The sequence below is a fragment of the Crocodylus siamensis genome, chromosome 9 (assembly GCF_052110815.1).
Source record: "Crocodylus siamensis isolate JL-2025a chromosome 9, ASM5211081v1, whole genome shotgun sequence".
NCBI classification, from domain to species: domain Eukaryota; kingdom Metazoa; phylum Chordata; order Crocodylia; family Crocodylidae; genus Crocodylus; species Crocodylus siamensis.
The window spans coordinates 50,197,815-50,218,274 of record NC_143403.1 but is presented as its reverse complement, the minus strand read 5'-3'; the positions used below and the strand labels follow the sequence as shown (position 1 = coordinate 50,218,274).

The 20,460-nt window shown below is 49.4% G+C and overlaps 1 protein-coding gene across 1 annotated transcript in view; it reads right to left on the bottom strand.

The window, feature by feature from the left end:
- Positions 1–20,460, bottom strand: part of DTX1 (deltex E3 ubiquitin ligase 1) — an 88,421-nt gene that overhangs the window by 22,577 nt on the left and 45,384 nt on the right. Inside the window, exon 3 of the mRNA XM_090062858.1 lies at positions 15,607–16,288. Within this exon, the coding sequence (XP_089918984.1) occupies positions 15,607–16,288 (682 nt within the window). The remainder of the gene's footprint in view (positions 1–15,606; positions 16,289–20,460) is intronic.

Below are 20,460 nucleotides of genomic sequence, written 5' to 3'. Positions count from 1 at the left end.
TTGCTGATCAGCCAGACTGGGTTTGTATTTCTGTAAGGTAGCTGGACCGCAAGGATGTTCAATAACTGTCCAGAAACTTTGTTACAACAGACTTGCCCTATGGGACTTCACCCTGCTTCACAAGGTGAACACTGGCTAAGCTTAAACCCCTGAGAACTTGGTTAGAAAGTGTTAAGATGCACACCACATGCATGCAGCTTCCTCTCATGTATACCTGTGGAAATCTCCATTACTTCCACAGCAATTACATCAGTGAGAGGAGCGTCTCTGCTCTCCCACAGATTTTCTGTGACTTTGGACAAGACCCTGACTCTGTTGACGCCTCCATTCCCCATCCATAGCATGACCCTCCTGTACGTGGGAGATGCTTAAGTAAAACTGTAATGGCTATATGTGAGTACGACAGGCAGACAGGTTGATAAGTACTTCCTGTAGAATGGGTGAGGTTCTCTACAGCTCTTGGGGTTGGCTAATTGTTGTTAGGAGAGAGCTGAAGTCAGGTCCAGACTGGGCACGGTTGAAAAATCCATCCAATCCACCTATCTCTGAACAGATCTGCTTCTGCCCATGTCAGTGCAGAAATACAGCAGTGATCATCTATACACTGACATGTACAAGCGAGGGCTCACGTGTGTAGTCCCTGAGGTCCATCCCCTCAATGAATGGGTCTGGAGCAGTTAATGTGTTAGCGGGGGCTCTTTAGGCACTAGAGAAAAGGACAAGCATACATACATATATACAAATACAGGTTTCCCTTGATTTATGCGGTACATGCATTCCTGGAAAACGGTGCATAACTTGAATTCACATAGAGGGAACGCACTTTACAAAGTAACAAACAGGGATACGTTCCAAGACCTCGACTGTACAGGCCCCGGGACCCATTGTTACCACTTTTACAAGACCAGTTTGGTACTCACCAAGAGCAGACAGTGCACTCAAGCACAGGGTTCACCTGCACTTCATTGATGGACCAGGCAGAGGGGTAGGAGAGAAGCTAGTGGGATGCTTAGAAGCCATAATGGGGATGGCAACTACAGAAACACATGTCACAAATGACTGAGGAGCACAGATCCACACAGGAGACCATATTTTGGTGTACGTCACTCCCACAATGCACCACACAAAGCAGCTGACTGCAGACTTCCACCACACCAATCACATGAAAGTAAATTTACCTCGCATATAATAAATTTTTGGTATAAAAATTGCGTAAGAGCAAATTGCACATACAGAACCCACATAAAGTGAGGGAACCTGAAGTATACTTCTGCTTAATGGCAAACACCTCACATATTGTACCAAAAGTTAACTCTTCAATGGCTGGCATTTTCCAGACTGACAGCTAAATGAATGCTTTGGTGCCAGCAATTAAATATATGGACCCCCCCACTTTCCCTCAGTGCCCAAGGGGATAACATTAACCTCAGTGAACCCTCAGCCTTATCCCAAATTAACTCCTGGAGGGACTGGATGCCATGATGGTTAAGAGGCCTCCTCTTACCACCTCCTCTGGCTCAGGCCATGGTATATCTCATAATGCTCCTCAGTCTCACAGTGTGAAAAGTTCCAGTCCTTCTGCCTCTTTTCTAATAGGAAAGGGTCTGTTCTGTCTGTTTCAAGTCCAGCCCATCTGTTTGCCTGCCAGCTGGCATCTGCCACCTGAAACTGGCAGGGCTGAGGATATGGAACTGCTGGAGAAAAAAATGCCAGTGATGGGAACCTCTTAGAACGGAGGTAGACAATCTGCAGCATGGGTGCCATAAGTGGCACAGGCACTCTGTGTATGGCACACAGCAAACCATGGGGGAGGCAGGCAGCAAAGCAACAGATAGCACAGGGAACAGAAAGCAGAGCAGCAGACTGGACAGGAAGCACATACCAGGGAAAAGAAGGCCGAGCAGCAGATCATTCAAGGGAAGGAAATCAGAGTGGCACTCAAGGAGGGCCTGGGGCTTAATCTGGAAAAGTTGGCCCCCACTGCCTTAGAACATCTGGCCCAGGCACTGGTGTCTCTAGAGGGCACTGTGGTCCTTCAGGGACAGATAGGGCACAAATAATATAACAGTCCTCTCCCCTACTTACCAGTAGCCCCTGGTTTGCTAGTGCAGGCCCATTCCCAAATGGGGACAGGTAGAACTGGCCAATGTACAGGAGATAAGACATGTGGAGGCCTGAAACCGAGCCCCAAAGCCCACAGCTCTGATGCACTTAACCTCAGTGAGACCTCACAGAGGTGAGACAAACCACTACAGTTAAAGACAAGGCTCCTATTCATTTTGATGGGAACTGGCTCTGAGCCAGAAAGAGCAAATTCCAATGGTGCTGACAGTCTGGGGCCAAATGTCCATGGACTTCCATGGGAGGAGGTGCCAGCTCTAGAAAACACCACTGTGGCATTTCCCACCTCTCCTTGTGCCCTTGCTGCCAGATCACTCACCCAGCTGCAAGCTCGATCTTATGGCTGTGACCAAGGCCAGGGGTTGTTCTGTGCCATTCCAGAGATGTCAAGCAAGGGAAAGCTGCTTGGTGCGTGTGCCTCTGTGCTACATGAACAGGCTCAAGTGGTTCCCAGATCGGGCAGGTTTATAGAGGACCTTAATCCCCTTCTGTACATGGCACATCCCTGCCAGTGACATCACAGCTTGTATAAAGTGTGGGGGAGGTCTGAAAAGAGCCACCAGCTGCCGTGGCCATCTGAATAAGAGATTATGGGAGATTACAGCGTCCTTGCTGGATTTAAGGTGGAGACAGCTGTTGAGGCAGAGCTCTCTCCCTCCACAGAGAGGGACGATGAGTTTGCTCCCTCCTTGCCCAAGTGTGTGGGTACCAGGTTGAGGGGGAGATTACACTTTAGCCTCCAGGTCTCCCTGCTTAGTTCCAGTGTAGTTAAAAGGTCAAGAAATAGCTTGTTTAACAGAAATCTTGGTGGTGTGGACATCCTTCATTTGTAGTCTCCAGCTGGAGAATCACAGAATCGTAGACAAGTAGGGTTTGGAGGGACCTCTGGAGGTCATCTACTCCAATCTACCACCTCAGGTAGGATCATCCCTATCCAGCAGAGCTTCAGCAGTTTTCACTGGTACTAGTGCCCCCTAGTAATTTGGTTCTGTCCTTTGAGCATAAAGCCTTTCAGGTGCCCATTGTTGGGACCTTCCCTCCTGAGAAAACCCAAAGGACTTTGCAATCTGACCAACAATTCTGTGCACACATAGCTGGCTTCCATGGCCAATTTATTCCATATGACAACATGGCCCTGACCCTAAGTCCCCCGTTAGAGATGCCTGTGTTAGAAGCATTATAACTGTCCAGCTGCAGCCACTGTTAAGGCTCCCTGGGTGGCTTTGACAGCACCCACTTCTGCCAAGGCTGCCCCTACCCTTGCCAATTGGGAGGCAGGGCTGGGAGGTAGCTGCCTTGGAGGCAAGACAGCTTCCCACAACAAACCCCTACCCTTGTCTGGAAGCCAAGGTCTGACCCCCATACCCTTTGCCAGCCCAGAGCTGGCACCTGGGGGAGTCTTGAGTTTCCCCTGGCTGTTGTAGCAGGGCAGAGCAGGGCAGGAGTAGACCTACACCAAACTGCTTCTGTCAGGAGCAAATTTGCTCCTGATGGGCACACATGTAGACATGCTCCCAGGCAAAGCTTACTGCACCTTATTTGACTGTGCAGTAAGCTTAAAGCACATTAGTACCAGATATAGATGTGCCCACTATGTAGCATTTTTCACTGCTGAGTGCTCCTTTATGTGTGGCTCACCAGCAGAGCCCTAATTTATCCATTATTTGCTTTACAAGGAGTAGGAAATGGGTATACAACTTGATATTTTATAAAACAATCATACAATTAAAGACTGTACTGAAAGGAACATGCATGTCTTATTATTATGTGCTGCAAACTCTTTGGAGCAGGGTTTACATTTTCCATGACGTCTGAACAATAACTGTCTAAAAACTTTGTTACCACAGACTTGAAGTTGCCCCATGGGACTTCATGCTGCTTCAAAATGTGAACACTGGCTAATCTTAAGCCCCTGCAAACCAGGTTAGAAAAGGTTAAGGTGCATATTACCTCCATGCAGCTTCCTGCCACAGTAGAGAAAGTAGCAAAGCAACCAGAATAATTGGGCTGGCACTCCCTTTTCAATCTGCTTAGTTTGTTGTGCCAGTCCAGGGCAGCTGTGTATTTGTGTGGGGCCATGTTTCTCTTCATGAAGGCTTGAATGAAGAGGCAGCATAACTCAAAGGGAGCATAGATGGTGGGAGGAGGGCATTGGAGGGGAAAGAACCTCTCCCCTCGAATCCTCAAGTTCTAATACAAAGTGGACACTTGCAGCCAGTTCCCTCAGCTCCCCGTCACCTCAAAAAGCAACACCTCCCCCCACCTGTGGGGAGCTGGTAGGGGGACTCAGAGCACTTCTCCTCTAGCCGACTGCTTCACCGCTATGCCCACATCACCTCTTCGTGCAAGTTTGCCAGACTCCCTGCAATGAGTGTGCTGGGTCTCAGCCCAGTTCCTGTGGGCAGGTGCTCTGATCACAAAACCCACTCTCACAGCTGGCACTAATGGGTGCCTGGCTGGCAAGTGCCAGCTGAGAGGCTGTAGCTTAACTGAGCCATCAGCTCAGTTCCCTCCCTCTCCTAGAGGCAGAGGTCCCCTAAGTTATGGCTTAGCCAAGCAGCTGCAGTGCATGCACTGTGAGTCAAAGCCTTCAAGTCTGCAGGGCTTTCCCACCAGCCCCTATCCTCATCAGGTACTTGCTTCACCTCCCCTGGAAGGAGCAAGTTGGCTCTGAGGGCTCCTACCTGTCCATGTGGGGCTTAGGGGGGCAGCACGGCATCTGTGGATCAGAGCAGAGTAGGGCTTTGATCAACTTCCACTGCTGCAGAAATGAAAGCACAGTGTCATCAGGGGAAGGAAGCTTGCACCAGGTGGTGGCCTCAGCCCAGGGCACAGATGGCTTAGCAAATCAGCCCCTGCCACGCTGGGCTGAACTGTGCCAGTCTGCTTGTATGTCAGATGTGACAAGAACACAACTCCATGCCTAGCTAGCCCTGGTTGTTATTATTGATACTCAGACAGCATCAAGAGACCTGATGGTGCTAGGTGCTGTACAACACAGTGGGACACATCCCCTGCCAGGAAAAGCTAGCTAATTCTGTTCAAAACCAAGTAAGGAGATGAAGTGACTTACCCAAGGCTGCAAAGCAAATCAGTGGCACAACCAAGAGTAGAACCCAGTGTCATACACTCTCCCCAAACCACCTGCCTCTCTTTAATCGGTCCCTCCGCATCCGAGTCTCCCTGGCCCATTTCGTGGTGGATCCTACATTCTAAGCTATCCTGCTGCCTCAAGCCTCTCCCTGCTTCTGTTAAGGACAGGTAATGAGGGAGGACCATACTGCCACCATCCTCTAGACTTCACCAGCCTGCTCTTTCCACTAATCCCAAGCCCACCTTTCTGTAGAATGAGACAGGAGCCAAAACCTTGGTCTGGCTGGTCTAACACTGGAGTAGCATCTTACAGGGAGAGCAGTTTCCTGGATTAACACGGGACCAGGCACATTAGAATTTAAGTAGTTACATGAGTCTGGTGGAACTGAGCCTAACTGCAACATTTTGCCCGATCAGCGAGTTTTGCTCACGGGGCGGGGCATTGCTGGGTAGGACACACCTGTATACTAGCTGAAAGCTAGAGCCAAGGGAACCTGTACAGCTGGGTGCAGCATCCAGCAATGGAATAACTTCTCTAGGATACATGGACAGCAATGTGTAAGCCCTTCACAAACCTATCAGGGATACCACAGAACTGCATGAGATTCTTAGACTGCAGTAACAGACTGCAGCTGGGTGAGGGTTCAAGACTGGAACAGCAGAAGATGCTGCAGAAAAGAAATCAGAGACAGCGGCAGAGCTACATGAAAGGGCCCAGGACTAATCAAGAAGGGGGGGCTCTAGATCAGTCTTGGAGAACTGGAGCATGTGTGTGTAGGATATGGACTGAGATTAGCAGAAGGGCTGTGTCTTGTGAGTGCAGAGAGGTCTGTGTGTGAGTGGATGCAATCGCCCAGGCACTGCCTGTGTGTGCATGCATGCATATGCATCTGTGTGTGTTCTCATACACATGTGTCTTAGAGAAAGAGAAACAAGTATCAGGAAACAAGTATCAGGGACAGGATATGAGTACAGGTCTTATATTGTATGCAGCAGGTAAGTCTATATAGTGAAGTATTTATATATGTGTGCTTGATATTCCTGTGAGAAAGTCTATGTGTTCACAGGGATAAGTACATATATGAGATAATCCCCATACCACTGAGAGTTCATGGATGCAACATGCTTAGGCATGGCAGTTTGTATATAAGATCCCCATGACAGTATGTACATGTGCATACATTGGATATGTGTCTGTACTATCTGTGGCATTGTATATAGGTTAGTGTGCATTAACAAGCACATGGAAAAGGATGAGATCCCTGTACATTGTATGAATGTACATGCGTGTGCACATATGTATGGATGCAGTGGCTTTTATGTGTGTGAGATCCCCAGGACAGAGCACATGGGTGCATGTGGGAGCCAGTTATATGTGAGAGCCCCATGGCAAATAAGTGCATGCAAACACATAGGAGATGGGTATTTGCATGTGAGATGCCCATGGCTGTGTATGTATACAGGTGCATGAAGTCCTGTAACAGGGTCTATGTATACACCTACCTGGAAACTTCATCTCTGACACCTCCCAGCTGACTAGATCCTGCAGCAAAAGAGGGCTCAGAACTGCCTCATGACATGGCTGTCAGCAGCCCCTTCAATTCCATTCAAGAAGCCCAGCTGCAAAGGCATGACTGAAAAGAAGCAGGGTTCCCACGGGCTAAGGTAGGCACATGAGGCAGGCCAGGTGGCTGCAGGAAGCTGGTTTCTCTGTTTTCAGTGCAGAAAGTGGATGTGTGGGAAGGGAAGTGCATTTTCTCACGTCAGCTTGTGAACTTGTGGGTGTATCAGGGGACCACAAGCAGACAGTGCTGTGAGTTCACATCCCTCCCCACCTAACCACAGCTGAAAGGCGGGCCTCAGCCAGTTCATCGTTTCCTACGCTGCCAAGCAGCTGTGGCCAGGCAACCGAAGCAGCAAGAGGCAGAGATCAAAAGCAGATGAGAAACTTGAGAGAACATTCTGTAAGCAGCTGCCTTAAGAGCAGGGCCTTGTGATCTTTCAGAGCTCCCACTAGCCAAAGCATAAGCGAGGGGAATCTACCTAAGAAAGTGCCAGGGAAAAGGCTGGTTTTGCTCATTCACATGTAGGCCCACAGGTAGGCTACTCTGTAGACCAGCAGGTGGGGATGCAGACTGCCTGCAGCTAGAAGGAGCAGAGCCCAGCTAGACAATGCCCATTGAGCCCAGTAGCTGGTTGTGGAGAAGGGGCAGTAGTTGGCAAGGGACTAAAAGGAGGGACACACCAAGGACATGATAATAGGCTCTGTGACTGGCTTTTTATTCAAGCTCAAGTCCCATCAATAGCATGTAGAGTGAAAGCTCAGGTGGCACAGCCCTTTCTATAAACTCTGTCCATAGAGTGCCCTTTGTCTTTAAACCTCAAGCCTCAAGGCCAAATGCAGCCCTGCCGTAAGCAGACGCAAGTCTGATGAGGCCAATGGTATCACGCTCAGTGGAAGTCCCAACAGCTAATAGGAGAAACCAACTCCTTCAATGTGCTTGGTGCTGGCATCTTATATGTATTTTCCAGAGTGGCATTCTCCATGCATTACATTTTGAAAACTGATGCTGACATAGTCTGTGCATGACTATTCCATGCTAGGGCTGGACATGGGTAAGAGTCCAGTTGTGAAGCAAGGTTGACTGAATGCTTTTGAGTCCTCCAAGTGTCAAGCATGGCATCTATAGAAGTACCTGGCTCTGGAAGCATTTGGGTAATCAGCTTGTGATGATAGGAGTGATAATTTAAATACACTCCTGAATTCAGTAGAGTAGGGAACTGGGTGATGATCCCTCAGTGAAGGAGTAGCTGGTAGGTAGTTAAGTAGAGAAAGGGCGACTCTACACGTTCATTTAAGCACAACTAAATTTAATGAACAACTAAATTTAATGCACATTAAGTTAATACATAATAAGTGATATTTGGCAGGTGCCTACATATGCTCCTACTGGCTTGGCAGACCCGGCACCAAAGTTAGTGGCAGGTCACGTCTACATGTGCATTAATGTGCTTTACCTAATTGAGCCTACATTTGATATCTGCATTTGTAGGTATCAAATTTAGGCGTGATTAGCCTAATTTTGCCATTTGTGATGGCACGTGTAGACGTGCGCCTGTAATGCATATTAAATCAAGCTAATGCACATTATCGCATCTCATGTTGACGCGCCCCAAAGGGTCTTGCCTAATGCTTCACACAATCAAAGCTGTTTAGTTCTTCTCATTCACGCCTGACTGTCTTTACTGAACCCAGTAATCACTATATGTCTAAGGCAGAGAGGTAAAGTGCCCGTGGACAGGGTTGTCAGCACTGTGTATCAAGCTATGCTGAGACAGCAACAAAGAAGAGGTGTTGAATAGGAAGCCATTAGACTAATGACAGATGATACAAAAGTGCTGGGATCCTATGATCCCTGCTGACTTCCTGCCCCTGGGGCAGGGGGCTGGACTTGATGATCTTCCAAGGTCCCTTCCAGCCCTAATGTCTATGAAATCCATGAAATCTATGAAGTCAGCAGAGGAGGAATAAATGCAGGGTTGGGTCTTACTAGGATGTGAGAGGAAAAAAGCAGAAAGGGATACCTCAGAACCCCAATCTCTACCACTGTCACAACCATGTTCAGGGACCCAGTCACAACATGGCTGTCCCTTGAGCCAGTCATAGCCCAATTCACTTTTGCAATATAGACAAAAATTGGGTCACTAATGAAGTCAAGTAAGGGGGCTAAAGGTGGGCCATCTGTGTGTTGCTCTGGGCCACCTGTGTGAATTTCCTGCTGCTGTAGAAAAGTATGCAAGTGATTTGCATTAATGCTGGCTCTCTCTCTAGTGTCTTTGCTGAATAAACTTTTCTACTGGAAACACTTTACAATCACTGCTGTGAGATACTCCTCAAGCAGGGCTAGAGGGAAATTCCACACTTCCGCCCAGCTCAGACTGTCAGTATGGACTATCAGGCTGCATCCACCAAAGTGCTAGGGGCTCTCAGGCTGAGAACACAGAAGAGGGGTGTGATCAAAGAGGGGACAGTGACACATCTTTTTTCAGCCAAGTTGCACATGGTTCTGTGAGCTGAATCCTGGTCTGTTGCAGGGCTGATGCTGCTTTCAATGGGAGGTACACCTGTTTAACCTGGAGTAGAGTTTTGGCCTTTGTGGCCTTCCCACCCTGCGGTTTCCTAGCCTCTAATCCAGAGGTGGGCAAAATATGGCTCAGGGGCCAGATCCGGCTCGCCAGTCCATTCTATCACGCCTGCGGGGTCTCTAAAGATTTAGAAAATTAATAGTTCTTTGCTCTTAGCTGCCTGTCAAAGATTACATGAGCCAGGGGCAGTAGGACCCAGAGGAAGCTGGTGGCAGGACCCAGCAGCAAAGCCTGCTCAGCCCTGCCCCCCCAACCAGAAACTGCCTAGCAGAGGAGGTCCCTGCCTGGGACCAACGGGCTGTTCCTGTTTCCTTGAGCCAGAGAGGGAAATGTGGCCCTCAACAGCTTGCCAAAACTCAGTAAGCGGCCCTCCACTGAAAATAATTGCCCACCCCTGCTCCAACCTGATCCTCACTTGCATCACCTAGTCAGGATGGGGTGCAGCATTCTGGTAAGTCAGCTGTTACTCACATCGCAAATCCATGTGTAAGCCACCTTCTCAGTGACATACTGACTACCATCTCTTGAGAGCAGAAGAGATGAAGTGATTTGACGTGCTAGGCGTGGGACCTGAAGGGTGACAAAGCCTCAGAAGATTTCCTCACTGTAAAACAGGTGTTTCCAAATTCAAAGCAGAAGAGAAAATGACAAATACTGAGCTTCCACCACAGCTGTGGTGCTGAATGAGACAGAACTTCAAACTGAATTTGCAGAAACTTCTTGCTCACGTCCTTCTTCATATACTCTTGGGATGGGGCCAGGCTGCAGAATTTAGATACAGACCCAGAGTTCAAATGCATCAAAATTGGGGACGATCTTTGATCAGAGAATTGGCCTGTAAAAGGGATTGATCCTAGTTTGAGTAGCCCCACACCTTCCCCTACATTTGGGTGTGCATTGTTTGGTTGTCAACCCTGTCTCTGCTTGCTAAGTGCTCCATCTCAAGTAACAGCAGACTGCCTAGAATTGGGGAAACTGGGCCCGTAAGAGGCAGCCTCAGATGTTCATGCTGGTTTCTTTTCTGGATCACAAGAAAATAGGGCTGGAAAGATCATCTCTCTCTGCTCCCACAGACCTTTCCTGACTGCTCCACAGTTTCATTACTCAGTGATCTTGTGTTGTCTTGATTGTTGGCCAGCCTTGAGTAAGTGACCCCCCTCCTTTATATCCTTGCTCCAATATATGCACAGAGCTATTCCATAACCACTCTCCCTCCAACCCTGGCTGTCATGCTGGACTTTTCAACCCATTTATCTTTATTATTTTTCTTTGCATCCTTTCATTTATCTCTATTCATTTTACAATGAGCTGCCTAGCCATGCCTATAGTGGACCACATCCTCCGAGGCTGTAACAAGCTTAGTCAATGGAGTGATTCGGATTACACCAGTTGAGAAACAGTGTTCCAAAGAAGCCACTAACAGGGCTGTGGGCACCACAGCCATCCCCTCTTTGAATAGCAGCACTCTCAATACTCTTTCTTTTTCATCTGGTCATACCCTGCAAACCTGGCTTAATCGCTCCCCTGCTTACCATCACCTTCCAGGTCTCTTTCTGTACCAATACTGCTTGGCTGCACTCACTCAGATCCTATCGTTTTCTCCTTGTTTGTGTAATAGTGAAGGTGAGAAGCCCCAGCAGAAGTCAGGGCCCTGCTGTGCCAGATGCTGTACATGCACAGAGTAAATTGGTCCCTGCCTTGGAGAGTTTGCAGCTTTAATGGACAAAGGAGTGGAACAGAGAGAGAGGGAGAGCTCATACAACTTGCTTCAGATCACAGAGCAGGCCTGTCTGGGTTGGGTATAGAACTTGTGCTCCTACCGCAGGACTCTGACCACTTAGCCACACTACTCCAAGCCTCTTGAAAGTGTTAGGTTGTTTGGTATCAAAGTTCTTTTGTTCAGCCCTCACTGCTTCCCCACTTGTGTTGCTTCTTGTGCTGCCTCTACTCATGCTTTTGCAATGCCTCCATCAGTGATACAGCAATAGACGATTTACTCCATGCACTGGATCATTTATAAAGATATTAAACAGCAGCTGACCCAGCACCGACCTCTGAGGGAACTCACTTAATACTGCTGGCAAAGCTGATTTGTGGCTGATTAATGGGGGGTTGGTTGTTTGCTATTTGCAGACCAATTTGTCCATCATGCATTGCAGGGCTTGTTTGTTTCCAGATTGTAGCACTTGGAATTCTCAAAGAGAATCACATGTGGGGCCATCTTAATTCAAACAGAAATAAACATTGTCTGGGACATTTCCTATGTCCACCATATTTGTGGCTGGATAGCAGGAAACTCTCAGGGCTTGTTCAGAGCAATCTACACTGTCTATCACTCACCTGCATGGTTTACTTAATAATGCCCAGGTTATTAGCTTAATTTCTCCATATAACCTGTTTCTCTTCTTCTCTCTCTTCTACCCTTTAAAAAGGAATTTTGTACTCATGAAAACTACCAAGTTGAGAAAATAAAGGTCTTCTTTTCTGCTCAGAAAAGGTGCAGCACCATGAAAACTCCTTCCCCAAGTCCTTTTTTATGTGCCTCTACTCCAAGCTGGGAAGATGACCCGCAAAGATAAGACAGGATTTCCAGGTGCCACTTCCAGCCTCTTAAGCCCTCTCCTCTACATCCCCCTTCCCTGTTTGAAGGCTGGTCCTCACTCACCTCTGAGAAGGCAGTTCTGATACTACCTGGCAGAAGCCGAGAAGGTATTTGCTGTTCAGCGAGTATCACCCTACTGCATCCTGCTACTTAAAGTTTATAGGCCAGACCCTCAGGTGGTATGAATTGGCAGAGCTGCATTAAGTCAAGAAAGCTAAACTTGAACCCCAAAAAGCTTTCTCTGTAGGATCATCTGATCCAATGCAAAAAGGTTTTGGGGTGAAGTGATCTAATATAAACCACTTCAGTGCCCAGGAACTTGTGCCAGGCCTGGAATTACTGGGTGGGACAGCTAGACTCCTCAAACCAACAGAGCAGCCTCTCTCTTTCTCTGCCTCTGTAATTTTCCACTGTGTGCCGCCCCTGCTTCTGTCCCGGGAGGCTCCTTAGCTACAGCACCAGCTTGTTTACAGCTCCTGGGTGCTGAGGGGTGGTCTTGTGACTTGGACCGCCCCAAGTTATGGCTTTGGATGAAAGGAATTGTATAGGTATCCAGCTGGGTTTATTTCCTGATGGTGATTCGACAGGTTATTCTTGGTGGCTGAAGAAAAGATACCGAGGTGTGTCTGAGAGTGCTGGGATTGAAAAGGGGAACTAAAGAGATGGGGAGGAGGGGAGGAGAAAGACCTGCCTCAAGAAAGAGCATTGTGGGTAATACATGAACAAGAGAGGAAATGGAGAGATGGGAAAGTCCTTGAGGGGCGAAGGGGACAAGAGGCTCGTGGGGCACGTGCTGCAGAACCAAGGCAGCATGCACGGTATGAGGGCACGGCGCAGTTAGCCCCAGAGATGGACCTAATGGGACTCTCTTCTGGGAGGCTGGAAGACAAACTTGGTCCTAATTTAGACCCTCTGCCAGCTCCCTCGCCCCATGTTTGTATAGCTGACGGGCCTGATGTGTGTGTGTGGGGGGGAGCTAGATCCTCAGCTAGCGTATGTCAGTATAGTGCCACCTCCTTCAAAGGCACCCCCTTGGCACCAGCAGAGGATATGGCCCTAGGCTACTTTGTTCCAAGGGAAAGACCTGAGGCAGACTAAGAAGCAGACTCCGGTTAGATGCAACAGCCCAAAAAGCTTCTCAGAGCGTAGGTCAGACACCCATTAACTCACCTTAACCACCCTCACTTGTCTGTGCCCTGAAAAGCAAGGGCCACATCCTCAGCTGGGGTAAATCTGCATGGATCAGCTAAGGACCTGCATGCTGCAGGGGCAGCAGGGTGATCAGTCCAGTCACATCTCAGCTCTGGTCCTCCTCCTCCAGCAGGCATAACACACAGATGATTTGAGAGACTGAAGCAATTGCAGTCTGCCTACCCCTGCCTGCCTGCCTGCCTGCCTATCTACCTACCCACCTCCGGTCGTTCTCAGCACACAAGCATCTGGGGACATATTTTTATTTAACCTCTCAGCAGTGTGATGGTCCTGAGCATTCAAGATTAAGGATGCGGGAAACCAAGCCAGGTGGGTGGCTGTGTGGGATGGAGAAGGAAAGCAAGGAACAAAGAGACCCAGAGAGGGAGGGAGACAGGGGGAGACAGTGCGAGCCAGGAGCGGAGGCTTTAATGATTATGGGAGAATCCGCTGGTGTTTTACGCGTGCTGCACCTGGGCCGGGTTACCATGGCAACAAGCAGCAGCGACCTTCAGCACTCGGGAACCTCAGCTACTGCCAGCTCGGTCCCCCACCATCGCCACCCGGGGACAGAAATAGACACCACCTCCGAGGTCCCCTTTAAGTCATGGCAGATCCAGCGGGTATTTTTAGCAGAAGGTGTCACTGGGATGATCTCTTGGAGGACCTGCGTATGCTCCCTCCATGGAAGGGCCTGGCCCATGACAGCCTCCTGGGAACAAAGGCTCGTTGTCTTACGGTGCTGAGCCCCTGTCACCTGCTATTGCTCCGGGCCTGTCTCTGCTGCCTGTTGGTTCCATGGACAGCAGTGCTTCACGTGGCCACGCCGGGGGGCTGGCTTCATTCCTCAGCCCTGCCTGGCACTGCCCAGCTCAACTGGAGCTGCCGTCCCTTCAGGGAAGCAACTTTGAAGGGACCCCAGGCAGCCCACTTCACTAAGGGGTGGGTACTATGCCAATGGACCTAGAACAGGGGTGGGCAAAATGGCAGATCCGGCTGGCAGCTGGACTCCATTTCCCAGCACCTTGCCCACTCTGCTGTGGCTGGTTTCCATTGAAACCACAGCAGCCATGACAGCATGGGGCCAGGGTTTCCATGGAGACCGGCCCCAGCAGCACTGGCAGAGCATGTGGCTGGGCAGGATGCTGCTTCAGGGCAGAGGCTGGGATCTTGTGGTGGTGACAGCATGATCCAGAGCAGGGGCAGTCCCAGACCCAGAGTACCCATGCACCCTGCCAGCACTGCTAGGGCTGGTCTCCATGGAAACCCTGACCCTGCATTGTCCCAGCCCTACTGCTGGTGGGGTGACACAGCCAGGGGCTGCTGGGAAACAGAGTCTGCCGCAGGCCCAATCCGGCTCACGGGCTGGACTTTACTCACCCCAGCCTACAAGTCAGGGAGTAGTTTGAAGGAAGTGTTGCTTCCTTGTCTCCAGCAATGGTGCACGGTGCGTCTGTACATTCCACCCTCGCTCAGCTCACGCAGAGTTCAGGGACACCCCATGCACTCCACCCTGCCAAGCTATTCTCTTCCCTTCCCTTCCAACTCTGAGCCCAGGCATTCCCATCTCTCCTTTTACTGGGCTGCTATTGTTTCAATTTGGAAAGCCTTCCCATGAGCTCATCCTGGCTTTCTCTGCTGGAAGTACAGTAGGTGTGTATCACCATGTGTTGCTTAGCACAAGCCCCCAGACACGTGGTGCAGAGCTAGTTAGGTACATCAAACTGTCAGCAATGAACACACCCAAACAACAATGCTGAGCTTTCCTCCCAGGAATTAGCAAGTGATAATGACCCCCTTTTTGGATTGGATAGAAACTTGCAAAGACTGCACATAATTGTACAAAGTCATGTCTATAAAAGACCTTAGCCACCACACAGAACTCCCCTCTCAGCCTGGCTGATAAGCCCCGCAAGAAAAACCCTATGCCATGTCCAGAAATGGCCTTTAGGCCCTGAGTGGGGCTGGGCTTCATCAATGGAGCAGTATGGGGGACACCCATAACATGGAGGCAGAATGCCACCTACCATTTCCAGTTACAGAGATATCAGGCTTGCATACCAGTCACCAAGCAATGTCACGGACACCAGATATCTCATTTTCTTCTTGCCTTTACTGGTTTTACATTATTTTTAATCCACTCCCTTCAGTGAGGTTACATCCATGTTAAACAGGAGTCAGTGAGAAGAGAATCAGATCCCAAAGCTACAAAAACAGAGACTGAATCTGAACCCAAGGACCCAAGGAAGCATATCCCTTGCAAACCTGAGGTGGGGGCAGCAGTGTAGAAGAGACCAAAATACAAACGTACACAGGCTAGGTATCCACTGGTGTGGTCATTATGGCTGAGGCGGGCTGCTTGAAGAGCCTATAATGTGACCTCTTGGATCTGCATTTGCCCTCTAGCAACTATCTTTGCCACCACTAAAACCATGAGAAGCATGCAACCTTACCCTGGTGGAATGGACGCCCTGGTACTGAGAATTGCGACCCGCTGGGTGCCAGGCCTGTTCAGGTTGTTTTGCCCAGGAAGATGGGTGCCAGTGGGTGCACTCTGGCTCCGGGAGAAGGTGGTCACTTGTGTGCCACTAGGGGACCGGACCTGCTCCATCTTAGCTGTCCCTCCAGTCGGCATGGCGCCTGCAGACCACAATGCCGTCCCGTTGAATGTGTTGCTCTGCCTGACGGCCAGAGTTCCATTGCTGTTGCCTGAATACACTTTCCTTCGCTGCGAGGCCAAGATGGCGTTGGAGGCTGCCCTGGTGCTGTTGACTAGCAGGCACTGCTGGCAGGAACAGGGCTGCCCTGAATTGGTGCCCACAGGCCAGGACTGGGACTTTGGGATGGAGCCCATGGTGAGTGGGTAGGCCAGGTCCATGCGGCGCCGGAGCCGGCGCTTCCGCTGAGTCTGCCGGTTCATCTGCGACATGCTGTTGAAATAGATCAGGTAGCAGAAGCCCAGTGAGGAGAGATCCAGCCAGGGGTGTTGCTTCTCATAGGCATTCTGGATTGTGATGCAAATATCCATGTCATAGGGCGTCCAGGAGTTATTGTCATTCTCCCATTCCCACACAATCCCTTTGCCAGGGGCCGAGGATGGGTCATAGAAGTTTCTCCTCACTGGCCGCATGGTCCCTATGGGAAAGGAGAACAAAAGGTGGGGGGTGAGTTGCTTTAGTAGGGATGCAAAATACAGGGCATGTCACCACTAGGCTTCACCAGGCCTTCTCTCTGGGAGAAGTGATTTCAAGCCCAACTTTCCTAACTCCTTGTTAGAGAACCTTGCTTCAACCATCAGTGGGAAGTTACACCCCAGGTTTTTTAAACACAGCAGGGCCAGATCTTAAGCACTGGAAATCAGCATAGATTTCAGTGGAACAAAATCATTTTGGACCTACTGAGGTTCTGGCCCAGCATAAGTATAGGAAAAAAATTTCACATAAATTAGTATTAAACTGCAACATTCAGCCTGATTGTCCTCTCAACCCGAGGTAAGCCAGCAACAGCTCCACTGAAGTCAATGGGGTTACAGTGGTGTAAGGGAGAAAAGTATCAGGGCCCACTGTATCCACATTACTTAAGACAGGCCAGATTCACCACTGCCTTATTCCAGTTTTATGCCCTGGTGCTTCCAGTAAGAACAGTGGAGTAGGTTTGTAGCAGTTCATTTAAGGCCAGCCCAAGGGCTCAGGTGTGCAGTTCTGAAGAGAGAATGGTTGGACAAGCTTTGTCCACATCAGCTTGCTTCACCCCTGCATGGGAGGGACTACCCATGGGATGATGAAGGCGTCCAGCCTCCATGCTCCAATCAGCACTTGGCTTCCCTGGGAAGATTGCCAAGCAGCAGGCCAGGTCCGTGTCAGGAAGTGACAATGACTTGAGTGATGCAAACCCCTGTCCCCTAGGAAATGGGCTGAACAGCTTGCTCTACATACTGAGCACCATCAAAAGGACTCATCAAAAGCTGGTGACCCAGTTGTGAAAGGCTCTGTATCCCATTATCAAACCCCAGAACCAGCACAGTCCCCTATGTGGCCTATCAGCCTTTTGTTTAAAAGCCCTATTAATATCAAATCATACTGCATTACATTCTTTTTTTTTAAATTTCAGTGTTGTCCGCAGCCAGGCCTGCTCTTGTATACCCATCATCTCCTTCTGCCATTCTAACATCCTCACACCCACCCCAGAAGGCACACTCCCACCCCACTGTCCCTTTCTCACACATACACACCTGCATGCACACTTCTAACCACCAATCATCTTAGAGGCCTCTTCTTAGACTTGATGAATTCTGGGCTCCAAACTCTGGAGAAAATGTCTAGCGGGGTCTCCATAGGGGAGAGCAACCATGCATGTGTGACTCCTTAGCTTTAGTCTCCACTGAAATGGAGAACAGGTGTCATTCTCTGCTAATGCAAAGTCCTTTGTGATGTAACAGTGTTGCATGCAAGCACAAAGAGGAAACAATTAGATAGCTGCATACACCACCAACTCTGCGGTTTCTGCTGGGATTTATATGTTCCACAGGAAGCAATGGAAACACCTTAAATCACACAAGGGGTGTCAGCCTGGCCCAGCCTCGACAAATATTCTGCCCTCCTCAGGCTGGAGTTTGGAATCAACAGCAAGGCATTCTGGGAACGTAATGAACTGAAAAAGACAAGAGATGGCCCTTAGGGGAGAAAGGTGACATCTGAGATAGTGGGAATATAAATTAACACCAGGCTCTGCTGGCTAACCTTTGCTGACAGCAAGGAAATGCTATTCCAGTTCCCAGGATTTCGATTCTGCAGGTATCTTTTCCAGTAGTGATTAAGTTTTCATCCCAAGAGCCCCCGCAAGCCAGACCTTCTGGATAAGTATGGTAATTAGGGGACTGTCACCCTGGCACTGAGTGCATGTACTCCTGTCTCAAACATTGCAATGCTGCCAAGGAAGCCAGAGCTCCCTTCTCTGTTGGCGGGGAGGGAGCTGAGCAGAGATGGCAACAAACTGGCAGCAAACTATTCCCCTGCAGCAAGACAATATTTCAAGGAAACACAGGTAGGCCGTGACTCAATGCCACTACCCATCAAAATCAAAGGGAATTTCTCCACTGGCTTCACCTGAGGCCCCAGTGACCAGGCCATGCTAGCCAATGGCAGCTGTTCTGTGTCATTTCTTCTCAGAAAAGGAATGGGCTTGAGAACCAAAGGGTGTCCTGATTGTCCTGCACCAGGACAAAAGTAACTGCCACAAACTACTCAGACTTACTGCACCCCAGGGAGGGGGAGGAAGGCCAGCAAAAAGCCTGAGTGAGCTGTCAGTAGCAGCAGAATCTGGTTACAGGAATAAGACTAAAACCACATCCTCAGCAGGATTTAAACTATCTGGTAAAGCTGGGGACAATTACTGGTATCATTTGCAGACAAACTCCTAGTGTAGAAACGAATTATTCCAGTACACCATGACTTGCATTGGTGCAGATTACTCTCGTTTCAACCCTACCCATGCATCACTGCTGCTCCAGAACAGACATGGCTTTCAGTGGAAGGGAATTACAGCCACCAGATCAATGGTTCTTAGGTCTTTTTCCAGCCACATTTTCTGCTTTCATTTTCCCTTCCCCCTCCTCCAACGGGGGAACAAAGAGGGGAAGAGAGAAATCAAGAGAGCTGGCAGTGGGATGGTAGAAAATAAGCGTGAGGAAAAAAAGATAAATGGCTGCTCTGTCATGAAATGAAAACACGTGCGGGAACAGTGATGGATGATAAGGTGCGGAGGTAAAGACCGGCAACGGGAAGCTGTTGCCCTACTCTGTACAGTGCAATGTATTTGTATAGGGCATTGCCTGCACAACAGGATCACAGAGGTTCTGAACCTGACTGCAGTTCTACAGGGAGGCAGAGGTAAACTCTGCAGATTATCACTCAGCTGGCAACCGGAGATACAACTGAGGAATAGTTACAAAAAGTAGGTCTCATCATGGAGGAGTGGTGCTGTACTTGGTCCGAGAATCAGAGAATCAAAGAAAGGCCAGGCTGGAAGGGACCTCTGGAGGTCACATCTAGTCCAATCCCTTGCTCAAGGCAGGATCTTCCCCATCCAAACAACCTTATACAAGTCCTTGTTTAATTTATTCCTAAAAAATACACAGTCAACCCTGTCACACATCTACAAAGCACATTGCCCAAAGACACCAAGGGTGCCCTAACCTGCCATAGGTAAAGCAGGGAGATGAGGGCTGGCAGTGTCCCGCTGCTGCAAGGGTTGCTAAAATGTACTCGAGAGAACCAACAAGAGAGCCATGCCCCGCCCGACTGCAGAGGGGCGCAGTGGGGATCGTTAGCTGCAGGGGAATACAGGAGCCTTTAGATGAGATTGAAGAGAGCTTGGGAAGAGAGTCCATCTTTAGCCATCTTCAGCACAGAGCCAAGCATGAATTAAAACCCTAGGTTCAAATGGGCCCTAGTTCATGGGACAGACTGGTCCCAGACCCTGCTGTAATTACCAAGCACTGAGCAGAGTCTGACTGATCAGAACACTTTGCCTCTTGGATATTCCTATACCTCTTGACCCATATACTGAGCTCTGCACTGGGAATCTGCTTTACTCTTTGGCTTTCCAGGTTTATAAAAAGAAGCAGGCAGTGTTCATTCTGATATAGGTATTGCATTGCTCTGGCCAGCCTGAGGTGGGCCTGTTCAAAGGGATGAGAGTGGTTAAGAAACAGAATTGCTAGAGGTTCTTACCCAGAGCACATAAAACAACAGTGGCCAGCCCAGCAGCCCCCCTGGCTTAACGCACCTGCAGCAGATACAGTCATCATGAAGGGTAAGCACAACAAAAGGGAGGAGATGAGGTCAAGGAGGCAGCCTCACTGCCTGGAAGGTGAAGGTTTGGCAGACACTGGTCCGACCAGCTAGCAGCTGGTTAAATTTGAAGGCTGGGTAAGGACCTAGAGACAGATCAGCCAAGCTCCTAGAAGAAAGGGAAGTTGGGGGACACTGGGATGGGTTCGGCAAAGATGTCGTATTTTGAAAGCAGAAGTGATGGGAAAAGGCTGGGAGCTAAGGGAAGGGGAGACTGGAATTGGAAAAAGAGTCTGACAGAGCGCGAGACCAGGATAAAGTAGAGATGAGGTAGAGATTAGAATGCAGAGTGAAGAAGGAAGCTGAAACTGGAAGCCAGGGTGGAGGGAAATGTAAGGATCGGTCGGGAACCCTGGAAGGGGCAACTGGAGCTTGCTGGGCATGGAGAATGGGACTTGGACTGTGATGAGGTGGAGCACACAGAGATACGGGGGAAGCTGAGTGGAGGAGCCAGGC